This window comes from Panthera tigris, chromosome E2 (assembly GCF_018350195.1).
Source record: "Panthera tigris isolate Pti1 chromosome E2, P.tigris_Pti1_mat1.1, whole genome shotgun sequence".
NCBI lineage: Eukaryota > Metazoa > Chordata > Mammalia > Carnivora > Felidae > Panthera > Panthera tigris.
Window position 1 is genome coordinate 50,167,237 of NC_056674.1, and position 12,810 is coordinate 50,180,046.

General features: G+C 38.0%; 1 protein-coding gene across 3 annotated transcripts in view; it reads left to right on the forward strand.

Annotated features, from left to right (window-relative positions):
* The first annotated feature begins 274 nt into the window (after window positions 1-274).
* The window catches only part of CNTNAP4 (contactin associated protein family member 4), a 250,253-nt gene continuing 237,717 nt past the window's right edge, over window positions 275-12,810 (forward strand). For all 3 annotated transcript variants that reach the window (XM_042969646.1, XM_042969647.1, XM_042969648.1), the window contains exon 1: window positions 275-359. In XM_042969646.1, the coding sequence (XP_042825580.1) occupies window positions 275-359 (85 nt within the window). The remainder of the gene's footprint in view (window positions 360-12,810) is intronic.

Below are 12,810 nucleotides of genomic sequence, written 5' to 3' on the forward strand. Positions count from 1 at the left end.
TGGTCGGTGTGGACGCTTGTTCGGAAAGATGCTGGGTGCTTTTCAGTGAGGAGCCAGGGCTGTGTGGGGGGAGCGTGTATGTGCCTGTGTGGGGAGCGTGTGTGTGTGTGTGTGTGTGTGTGTATGAGACAGACAGAGAGAGAGAGAGAGAGAGAGAGAGTGTGAGTGAGAGAGAGAAAGGAGGGAGAGCCACTGAGAGACCCAGAGGTGCTGAAGACCCAGACGGCGCGGAGAGCCACTCACGATCTTTTGGGGGAGCCCAGTAAATGTGAACATGGGGTCTGTCGCCGGAGCTGTCCTCAAGACGCTACTTCTGTTATCTACTCAAAATTGGAACAGGGTTATAGCTGGGAATTCCTGTAAGTATACAGCAAATGATTTAAAACTTGCAGTGGTGGTGGTGGGGGGGGACTGTCTGCGAAACTTTAATTCTGTTGTTTTTATGATTATTTTTTGCAACTGGAATTGCTGCAAAGCATATTGCTATAAATGAAGCCTCACTTAAAAATCCTGAGAATGTGACTTGCTTTACACATGTCTTTCTTCCTGGTCTGGTCAAAATATGCAAAGTGTCATTTCTTTTTTTTGTCCAGGAGCAGACTCTTATCCTCTCATCTTTGAATATTCATTGAATAAAGCTCAAGTTCTAGTAAAACATTAAATTAGCATCTTAACCAGGGAATCGCCTGTGAATGTCTTCATTTCTTCCTTTTTAAGGATTACTGAATTTTATTGGAATTATGTGTAACAGGAAAACAACTGGCAGACTTCACATTATGCTGCATTAGCTTAGGTTTCTGAAGTTTGCATTGGCAGACTGCATCTTTAAAATGATGCCAGGCTGATAACTGAAATGCACTGCAGAAATCAGGAGCAAAATTGGTGGAGGTGAACCTCAGTATTAAGAATTGTGCCCTCACTCTGTATAGAATGAGATTTGAGTACTCTTGAAAGAGGGGGCTTGATTCCTACAGTTTGCTTAAAGGAAAAACATTCAGGTGATTTGTCAGAAGTATTAATTCTTAAAAGTATTATTTTTAACTTTATACATTTGTGATTGAATATTCTAAGTTATTTGATTCAGGGAAGATTTATTAAGACTTTATTTCTTGTTTAAGTATCATCTGAAATAATTTGGCCGAAGTCCCTTCATCCACTTTTTATTGGAGATAGAAAAAGTTTTAAAAGTTATATTTGGCCTAAATCTCTAAATGGGAGAATTTCTATATCCTCCATGAATGATAAGTAAGCTCTGCAAGTTCAACTTTTTATCTCTTTCTCTGATTTAAAAAGAAAAGCTCAATTGCTTTTCCAGAAAGGGCTATGAGGCCTGTTCAGGAATTTATGCTGCTGCTGTATAACCAGGGTTACGTTCAGGGGATACGACCAAGCCAGTAATCAGGCATTTGCTATGGCACATCCCTTGAGGACACTGAAGCACTTTGATGTGGGGAAAACATAATAAATGGCCCACCTGGCACAGGCCAAATGTCCCTTTACACTGTGTGGCTACTGTGATGTCAGGTTTCCATGCAGTATTAGCTCATTTAATGGTATGGTGTATCTATCACTCTGCAAGAGGAGAACATCCCTCAGATGGCTGTCCCGTGTTTCAGATTCAGTTTTAATTTGGTTGTATAAGAATTCCATGAGACCAGAAAATTTGCATGTTTTCACCTAGTCACAGTCTTCGAATGCTGTCATGGTAGCATTTGACAAGCGTTGTAGTAGACAAACGGTAACACGACAGACACGCAGACCCCTGCACACAAAGTTTTGCAGAGAAGGCAGAAGTAATTCATGGTCCAACTACAGAAGTTCAACAAAAAAGGAAGGCACTAGAGGTCACTCTTACAATGTGAAGCACATCACTTGAAGCCTCCTTCCCTTCAGAAAAGCAGAGCTGGAAGTCTGGCCTAGACACAGTCATGTCTTTCCAAGACACTGCCTGCATTTGGGTTTATAATGTGTGAGTGTGATTGATACTTGTTTTATTGATGGTTGTCTATGTTTGTTTTCTTGAAATCCAATACAAGGCACATCGACATGAAATAGCTTTCTTTTTGTAACGCATCTTTAGTGTGTTTACTGAATACATCTCAGAGGAGCTGCTGAGACTTGAGGAGAGCAGGAAATTCAGGGGTGCTTAGCTTTGGCTGAGCCTCCGGCTGACGCTTAAAATTCCAACTCCGGTTCTGTATTTTCTCAGCTTTTGTTTGTTCACGAAGTGGTTTAATGCTCTTCTAAGTATTTGAAAAACCTAAAGAACCTATAGAATTTTAAATTATTAGGAATTCTTTAAATATTAAAGTTGGAGTTCTTGCTTACCATGTATATTGAGTTGACAGTCCTTAAAGTGTCAAAAATGCAGTAAGTGCCCTCATATAGTTAACATTGCATCTACTAATTTCTTGTTAATGTCACCTAGGTGGTATGATTTGCAGCAATATATATAAGAGAAAAATTCATTGCCTAATTTTTATTTTATTCTTTAATAGTTAGGTTTTTTTGTGTGTTTGTTTTTGGGTTTTTTTGTTTTTTGTTTTTGGGTTGTTTTTTTTTTTTTTTTTGGTAAGGAAGCAAGGTCTACTTACTACATAGGAGCTTCGTATCTTTTGTCTTGTTTAGAAGAACAAGTGTATATGTTTCCCAGCAAGGTTGGGGTTCAGTGTATGGACAAGTGACCATCAACCAGCATAAACATTTTTAAAGTGTTAAAATAACTCCAGTAATTCTTCTGGACAAGACTTTGTGTTAAAACATGAATCAATCTCGGATACCAGTATTAAAGTCAGGGAGAACTGAATATAAATAAAGAAAATTAAAGGTCGGTCCCCCAGGTGAATACAAAGACCTTCTCCCTTTATTTACAGCTGATTCACCAGGAGCAAATCTGTTATTCACCGAGTCAGCCCAAAACTATCCAGGGCTGCCAATGTGTAAGTTTTCATGGGACAGCACTCTGTAAACCAGGCACAGCTCAGGGATTAGATGCCCTTTAATTTGAATGTTAGATGGTCTAGTTATCAACAGGGTGACTTTACATCAGAAGGGTTCTGTGCAGACACACACAAATATACGTGTATGTATGTCTATGTGTATGTGCACGTGTATATATGTGTACAAATCTGTAAAAAACCACCGGCCCCATGTGTTCACACATATTTGGTGGCTCCGCTTACTCCTCTCACTTGTCTAAAGATGAAATAGGTTGAATGGACCACATTCTTTGCCTACTAGCGCCCTACTTGACGCTTCAAAAGCAGTGAATCAGCCCCAGGTCTTTCCTCTATGTTCTGGTCAAGACAGATTTGCGACTGTATTGAGGTGTTCCTTTCTTGAAAGTTTAGAGACGGATCCTGGTGGAAGGGCTTGCTCTTTCATACGTTGCACAGGCTGTTGGTTTCTTCACTTGCTACTAAGAGACATGCACTGAGAAGGAAGACCTCTATTTTTATAATTGTTCTTATGGACTCATAGTTTCTTGCTGAACCCTGAGATGTTTTGGGGGGAGAGGCTGACTCACCACAAAAGAAGGAATGGGTGTATATACTAAGGCAAGTAAGCGTCCTGTTGTTATTTTTACTCTTGCAGATCATGTGATGAAGGCTTTCTGACCTCCTCCCCAGCCTTACTTTGAAAATATTTAATGCTCACCAAGTAGCTTATGAATGACTTAATTAGAAGTTAAGTTCTTTCTTTTATCTAATTGAAAAAAAAAGGCTTATCTGATACCTACCCTAAGGGAAGCCTGGGAAGGATATGTTGAAATCAGCAATAGGTGAAGGTAATTGCTTGAGCAGATGATCACTTTTGTGGGCTTTGGGATGCTGTGTGAATGCAACTGGACAGATTCCCAGATTGTTCAAACTCCACCTTGTGATTCTTTCTCAAAGCTTCCTTCTTTTTCCTCCTTCTCCCAAGAATTTCTTTCCATGGCAAAAAAATAACCAGACCGTAACAGTGAAGTACTGATAAAATATAATTACATGACACAATGCATAAATTGCTGAGCTTTGGACATAGAAGTGAGCATACGCTTTGGCTTCCTTTTCTAGCAACGATACTAGTTTGTTTTCACCAGCTTGGTACATTCTCCCTACTTCTGATTGTAGGCATCCCCAGTAATTTCTAATAAGGGCAGCCTCCACCTCCGGGGATAACGTAGCTCACAGCTAACATGGGATCAAAAGTAGGACTTCCACATGAAACATAGTGCTTACTCTAAGTGATAAACATCATTGTCTCCTGAACTTAATTGCAGAATTTGTATCAGATACAAACAGTTCCTTTAGGGGAGCCAATCTCGGTATCAAGATGGAATTAATTTACCTCTTCAGTGAAAACAAATTAATAGAATTGCATAATATCAATTGTCAGATAACGTAATAATATTTAGCTCAGAGGTTGGCGAGATGTGGCCTAGTGGCCAAATATGGCCCGGCCCGCTGCCTTGTTTTGTAGAGCCTGTGAGCTAAGGGTGGTTTTTATATTTTTAAATGTTTGGACAAAATTAAAAGCAGAGTTCTTTGTGGTCCAAAAAAGTTACATGAAATTTCAATTTCAGTCGTCCATTCCTCTCATTACTAGACCCGTATGGCAAAAATTTGTACTCAATTATTGTTACATTTTGCATTTTATCAATAAAATGTTCTTAAAATTGATGTCCCTCTCTTTCTATAAAGACCTACATGATATTCTTTACTATCTGGCCTTTTATAGATAAAGTTCATTGACACTTAATTTAAGTAACATACAAAATAATGGTGAGACATGGGTAGTATATACATTATAGTTCTATGATAAAATTCAATCTTAATTATTTAGCACAGAAATATGTACTTGTGGGATCATGGTACTGAAAGTAATGCTAGTATTGCCGGGAACTATTAAAGAGGAGACCTGCAGATTAGTATCTTCCTCGTGTGTTTCTTCTTCAAGACTTTCTCATTCAGAAATCTGTTATTTCTGAATAACATACAGGTATGAATTACTTGCAACTCTTTGTAAAGCTTCAGCATCTTAGATATTTTAAATGAACATTCTGTTGTTATTTTATACTTTCATGAGTGTAAATTATCCCATTCCCTACTAATCAGAAACTTGCACTTGGAATCACTGATTGTATGAGGGAGATGATGTTACTGGAAGAGTGTTCTTGTCCCTATGACTTTTACAGTAGCAGCTTCCTACAAATTTTGAAATTGGCAAACTTGCTAGAATAAATTAAAAAATAGATTTTCATTTAAGCACTCCCCACTGAGAATTCATAATAATTAAGCAGGTGCCTTTCACCTACTCATGCCAACATAATTAATTTTTATGTAAATGTCTTGTCCATTTGGAGTTGTATTTACTTTTAGTTTCCAAGAACTGCTCATTGGCCTCATTTTATTTACATTACCCTGTTTAATGTTTTTTTTTTTTCAGTTAAAAATTTGATGGAGCCTAACATTTTACAAATTCTTTTCCCTCTAATTCCATTGTGACATTTTTTTCCAAAGTAAGTAGCCATATGTTAAAATACTTTATTTTTCGTAATTTTGTTTTTAATGGCTCGGCTTTAATGAAGAGTTCTGTCTTACCACCCAAAGACCAGTTTCCAAATCAAAGACAACCAAGGACAGTCTCACAGAGCTCACTCCAGTGTGACTTACTCTGGGTGTCAACAGGAACTTTGGTGGAGTGTATGACTGCTGTGAAATGATGAGGGACAGTGATGCTATCATTACATGGCTGTGAATTTTTTCATAGTAAAGTATCAGTCTTGCTCCATAATTATCCATTTTTCTCCATTTGATCCCGTATTTAGAATTTGAGTCACTTTTACCTCAGATAAATCAATATTAGGGCCTTAATATTATCAACTAATGAATTCTAAGACCTTTGGGTTGCCAGCTAGTCAGTTTACCTAAGTCCTCCATTCTCCTTTTAAAATCTCCACCTTTCCTCCTTGGCGATTAAAAGTTCACAGACCGACCCAGCCCCTGAAAACAGTAGGAGGAGTTATGAAAGCTTATCCAACATTGTTATATACATCCCAGATATGCACAATTAGGTTGGTAGTGAATATCTCTGGTGAAATATTAAATAATGCAGGCTTTGATCTAATTTTTTTCAGTGGGCTGGTATTTCAATTCTTGCTTAGCTTATTTTTTTAAAAATTTTTATTGATTCAGAAATTTTGGCCTCCATTACTTATTTAGTGTTTATCTAGAATTAGTGCTGTTTTTCAAGGCAACGAGTATGATAGGGAACAGGAGACCTCTGGCAGAATATTTGCGTAGAATAGGAGATGTTTCAAGAATTCGCTGCATTCGTGAGGTGAAATGAGCTGTGTTGGTGGTGGTGGTGATGGTGGAGTGAATTCTCAGAGAATATGTGGATAATTGTTTGAAGGGCTCTTTCAATTATGGACTTTTAGAAATACTCTTTAACAAACCAAGCTTTAAAAACAGGTCTTGAATTGTAGGATAAAATGCTGAGGTCACTTAAAAGAAAAGATCTAAGAAAGAGAAATAAATGCCCTGAACTAAGTGAGGACAAAAATTAGGGAGCTTTAGGAGACCCTATGATTATCACTGAAAGTCCTTCTAAAAGAATGAACTCATTGAAAAGCCTCACTTAACTAGATACACTTAAATGAAATAATTTAGTCTGGAGATGTGTGTTGTAATTTGAAGGCTTTGAGGGTTTTTTCTTAAAAACAGACTTAAAAATTTCTTGAGAAATAATAGTTTAACCATAACTCTAAATGACAGTAAATTGCATTTCTAAATAACAGAAGTATCATTGACCATTGGATTATCTCATTGACTGCTTTTTTAGGGGGAAACTGATGTCTGAGGTTGCAACATTTACATTTTTTCCATGGGTTCTGAGGCTAGCTATCCACCTGTGCGCCTCAATTAGGTACACATGTATGTGTGTATGCATATATGTATTTTTTTATTTGACTTCTCCAACCAGCTTTCCTTGTTTTTTTAAACTGTGAATTTCATCCTTCCACAATGCTGACTGCTCCAGAGTCCATTTGTTACAGACCAAATCTGATATGCTCCTCCTCAAGTAAAGATATTTTTGTTTCCTAATTGATTTCTGGAGGGTAAAGTTTTTGTCCAAATGCCTTTTGCTGAAGTATTCACGTACATGGTACCTGAAACTACAGTGTTATGGAAACGTAAAGAATGTACATGTAAAGTGCATTTCAACTTCTCATTATTCCTTCAGTTCTCTTGAGGAAAACTGGTGAGGAGGAATGAAGAGGAAGTGTATGTGTTTGCTTTGGTTTTGTTTTTTTCCCCTCCCCATGGATTTTTGTCATGGTTCATGGAAAAGTGGTACGCTGGTAATAAAATCAGAGACATAGCATAACAGGAGGTAAAATTGGGTCTGTTTATATTACAGTTAATGAGTCATTCCAATGTAATAATTGGGAAAGTGAGTGAAGCTTGAAAACATTTGACATTTTAAGTAGTTTAAAATTAGTAACTATAAAAGTTTTTAATGCCATAAGTATTTAATAGAGCAGTGATGAAATTTACCTCTAAGGTTTTTAAATCACAAAGGAAAAAAATGGTATGATACGTATCAGTTGGCTATAGCTCTAATTACTTTTTTTATTAAGTACTTCTCATTACTTGGCAGTGCTCTAGAATAAGATATTATGTGCTTCTAAATCATAAAAGGCATATTTGTTTCTGTGACCATTTTTTTCCCCACCGGCAATTATGGTACTTACAACTGAGGTCATAGGTTGGTATTAGTTTAGAAACAGCATGCAAATATATAAATTCACCTGCCTTCCTAAATTGCATTTATCGTATAGTTTCAAAGCAAACTATAACTTTTAATTTTATTACTTGATTTCCTCTGCAGTTATAACCTATATATGGAGATTTTTTAAAATGCCCTTTAAATAAGGGCACTGATAAACTCTTTTTGGAATTGGTTGCAAACCTTAGAGTTGGTAGATACCTGGATGACATTGAATAGATGTCTCAACTGAAGGACCCACACCTGAGAGCACCACAGTTTCCTGTCAACATGACTTTTGCTCTGTCAGACTCAAGAGAGAGATTTTTGGGAAAATTTGAGAAAGTGAAATTTCTCTCTGGGCTAATAATTGTGCCCTAAGGTGTGTGTGTGTATTTAGATCTTCAGGACATCCTTAGTTTTCAAAGATATTGTTATGTGTTTGTCTTTTAAAATATATTGATCGGCAGATAGCCAAACAGAAAGAAGGAGCTAAATTGAAAATGGCCTATAAGGGAAATGAGTTGCTGAGATGAAATTGTCAGTGTGTGTGTGTGTGTGTGCGTGTGTGTGTGTGCGCGCGCATGCATGTGAGTGTGCATGCATGTGTGCTCACGTGCTTATCTTGGAAGATACTCTTGGTGGGAATTGGGGAATGGTTCATATTGGCGGAGAAATGGAAAACATTGCCCCTGAGTGGCACATTTTTAATTAAGTAATGTTGGAGTACAGAATAGGATTCTTTCTTTGTTGCTACCATACCAGAATAATCTCTGGTATAGTTTTAAAACTGTATGTGGGATTAAAAATTAGCAAGAGGTCTTTTTGGATGTAATTTCACCTCATCCCAAACAGAGGGGCAATGTTGCTCTTTTGTGATCCCACAGTGCTTTATTTTCTAGGATATGACATGGAGAACTCACGGACTCGAACACTTAACTTCGAGCTGGTCCCACGTTGCTAGTCCTTCTGAACATGACAACGAAGGCAGAAAATGGCTGGAGAGATTTTGGCTTAAATGCCAGTAGATAAATTGAAGCAGAATGTAACTCTCGAAGACAGTGCAGTAAAGTGACACTGGTGCCAAGAGAAGGGCATTATAAACAAAGTTTAACATTGTTCACATCATTCACTTTTATCTCTCGATTTTGGCTGATTTTAAACAAAAAGAATCCATCTCTAAGGCGGGAAGCTCCGTGAAAGCTTAGCGATCCTCTTAATTAAGGATTTATAATACATATTTACATTTGCCATATTTTGGATGTTTAGGACTTAATTAAAAGAACACTGCTGAAATAAAAACAATTCTATCTTAAGTGGTGGTGAGGGAATTCGGTGCGAGGTTATAAAGCTGCTCAGATAGACTCTTTTGTTCCACTGTGTATATGATTTCTGTGCTTATTTGAAGTGTTGTGCTTTAACATGGAGTCTCTATTATAATCCTGTTAAGAAAACGTCAGGCACCTGTGAAATGTCATAACACAATCTTTTAAGGATCATAAGATGTGTAGCCTTTCCTTAAACAAACAAAAGAAAGGATGATTTGGGAAAGGAAGTAGGCTACATTTAAGAAAGCAAAGAGCAAACAATGAAGGTAACATTTGGTTTCTTAAACTCATAGCATCCTATAGGACCTAATCACAAAACAGAACGTGGTGAAAGAAAGTATCTCATAGTCAAATATCTGTTAGAGAAATGGAAAAAGTGGGCTAATAAAATATGAGGTAGAATTTTAGGTACTAAGAATAAAATGATGATCATCATAATTTGCTATGCTTGACATATAAAACAGAGCCATTTAGTGGTGTGGCCTTGTAAATGACCACATTCATTTCTTGAAAGCCTTGCTGTGTGCTTGCCTATGGAATGGTTTCTCTACGCGCACGTGCGTGCGTGCCTGCGTGTGTGTGTGTGTGTGTGTGTGTGTGTGTGTGTGTGTGTAGTTGCAACATGAAATAGATTAGCATGAAAAGAATGTATGTAGTATTAGTAATCAGTGAAACATTCTCTGGAGAAGATGCTGGCAGTTCTCTGATTTTCTGAATTAGCAAAATTGAGCCTTGATCATTTTCCTTTTTCCTTCTCCTGGATTTGAGGATGATCTGGCTGTGGCATCTGTCATCTTACAGATTGCCAGGGTTGATTTGGCTGGTAGGACCAGCGCAGCAGCTGTCTCCTTCTTCCCTCATGACTTCCTGGGACTTCAGTTCCTTCCGTTCCACATCGTGCATGATTTTTAAATACTACACATATTATTGTATTTTTAAGGAAGCCTGCCGTAATGCATTGATATCTTTAATCAATTTTAAGGTTTTATCGAAAAAGAAAGTAACTCCTGCCTTGTAGCACTATCTCATTGCTAGGTGTTTCCAACAGTAAGTTCAGCCTTATTAGCGCAGCAAATATCTTTGTCCTCTGTATTCATTGATTGTTCCGTGTTCCTCTGTCTCAGCTGCTGTGTCTCTACCACAGGGCTGCCCCTCCCCATGTCCTCTGGCCTTTATGACCTGGCCTTTACATCTGCTGTTCCCTTTGCCTGATGGCCATCAATCACTTCTCTCTAAATCCTCCTGAAAAACGTCTACCTAAAGCAAACCCGACTTCCTTCCTCAGTGGAGTCTTCCCTGATCAAACCCTCTCAACTGTCACCGTCTTGGCAGATGCCCCGTAGCACCTTGCGTGCTCACTATTCCTGCCCTGATCACAGACTCTCAAAGTGTGTTTTTAGAGAATATATCTCCTTTACAAAATGGTGAAATCTTTGAAAGGCGAAGGTATTATTTTAATCATTTCTGTGTCTGCAACACCTGGCACAGTGCCTGGAGAAAAGAGGATATTCGGTAAATGTGAAAAGAATACACCAAAAGGTGACTTCTCTGTATTTTTTCACTTGAAACGCCAAAAAGAGAGGAGATGAACAGAATCAGGGTAAGCAGGAGCAATGTGTGTTTCTTAAAGATAAGATGTATTTTGGGGCCTCTGGTGGCTCAGTCGGTTAGGCATCTGACTTCGGCTCAGGTCATGATCTCACGATTAGTAGGTTTGAGCCCCATTTCAGGCTCAGAGCAGAGCCTGGAGCCTGCTTCGGATTCTGTGTCTCCCTCTCTCTCTACCCCTCCCCTGCTCGTGCTCTGTCTCTCTCACTCAAAAATAAATAAACATTAAAAAAAATTTCTTTAAAAAGATTACTTAACATTTTTATTTAGGAGACCATGTATTTTTCCTTTTTTAAAAAAAAACCTTTTTTTGCCTTTGTATTTATCTCTGGTATATTTCATTTAGATAGGCTGAGTACTTGATTCTCGTGTGTCATAACCCACTAGGATGAATGTCATCACGGCCAACCAGTTCTTACTGGCTCTCGCTATCTCTGTCTTCCCCTCCCCACCCCCTTTCATATTATAATTTGATAGGCCACTGTCTCACATCATGTTTGGACTAAGGACTCAGTGGACAGGCAAACACAAAACACATCATGAGAATAAAGTTCGAAGTGCACCTGTCGCTGTCCGGGTCATCCTTGCGCCGCCCCATCTCTGCAGCACCTGCCAGTGATCTCCTCCAGTTTGCAAGTTGTACTACAAAGTTGTTTTTGCATTCCAGAAAGAAATCTTCAGCTTCTTCATCTATCTTGGACTTCAGTTTCTTTATGTTGGCTTGTATTTTACATTTTCCCATTCGAAGACTTTTTTCCTTTACGGAGGGTAGAAGAAAAGTAAAATTAGTTCTCTTTTTTTAATATGAAATTTATTGTCAATGTTTATAGCAGCACTTTTAACAACAACCAAATTGTGGAAAGAGCCTAAATGTCCATCACCTGATGAATGGATAAATAAATTGTGGTTTATATACACAATGGAATACTATGTGGCAATGAGAAAGAATGAAATATGGCCTTTTGTAGCAACATGGATGGAACTGGAGAGTGTGATGCTAAGTGAAATAAGTCATGCAGAAAAAGACAGATACCATATGTTTTCACTCTTATGTGGATCCTGAGAAACTTAACAGAAGACCATGGGGGAGGGGAAGGAAAAAAATAGGGTTAGAGAGGGAGGAAGCCAAAACATAAGAGACTCTTAAAAACTGAGAATAAACTGAAGGTTGATGGGGGGGTAGGAGGAAGGGGAGGGTGGGTGATGGGTATTGAGGAAGGCACCTGTTGGGATGAGCACTGGGTGTTGTATGGAAACCAATTTGACAATAAATTTCATATTTAAAAAAAAAGAAATTGTGGTTTATATACACAATGGAATACTATGTGGCAATGAGAAAGAATGAAATATGGCCTTTTGTAGGTCTCTATTTTTTTTAACGTTATATCATTAACTTTATAAAGAGTGTAACCGCTGCTTCCTTTGTCTTCTCTTACCTTCATAAGCAAAACTTCATTGCCTTTACCTATTTTTACAAGTGCTCATGAATTCTGAGCTTTTATTTTCCTCTTTGAATTGTATGCATATTCTTTTTGTTAATTTCCTGTAAATGTTCATCACTCTTTTTAGATTCCCATCATGTTTCTTACTCCTCACTGTGTACCTTTAGGATTGTCATTGCCGGAATTCTAGAGTTCATAGCTTCTTGCATATGTTGACCTATGTTATTATTAATATTGACAAATATTCCTTTTGTGTGGCACTCTGTGGACTCTAAGGTGGTGGAGGCAGACATTATTATCATTATTTACAAACTAGGAAATGGTAATTTAGGACGTACTTCCAAAGCCATGAGTAAGGGTGAGGAGAGCTAAGGCTTGGACTTGATTTCAATGATGCCAAATCTATTGCTCTTCGAAATGGAATACACTCATATTCTCTTTGAGCCTTTGGAATCACCTCCCCTGAATAAGAGGACCCCACATGTGCTTGGTTTCAAGCTTCCCTCTCTGACAGGATAAGTTATAAGGCATCATGCTTACTTTCTTTGCAAGGATTCTGTTGCTTGTATTTTATCAACAAGTTCTTCTTTACTCTTCAGAGTGACGTGTCAAGCATCACTTGGTGTATACACCTGTAAAATCCTCTGAATGTCCATTGACTCCCCTTGCTCCTTGGT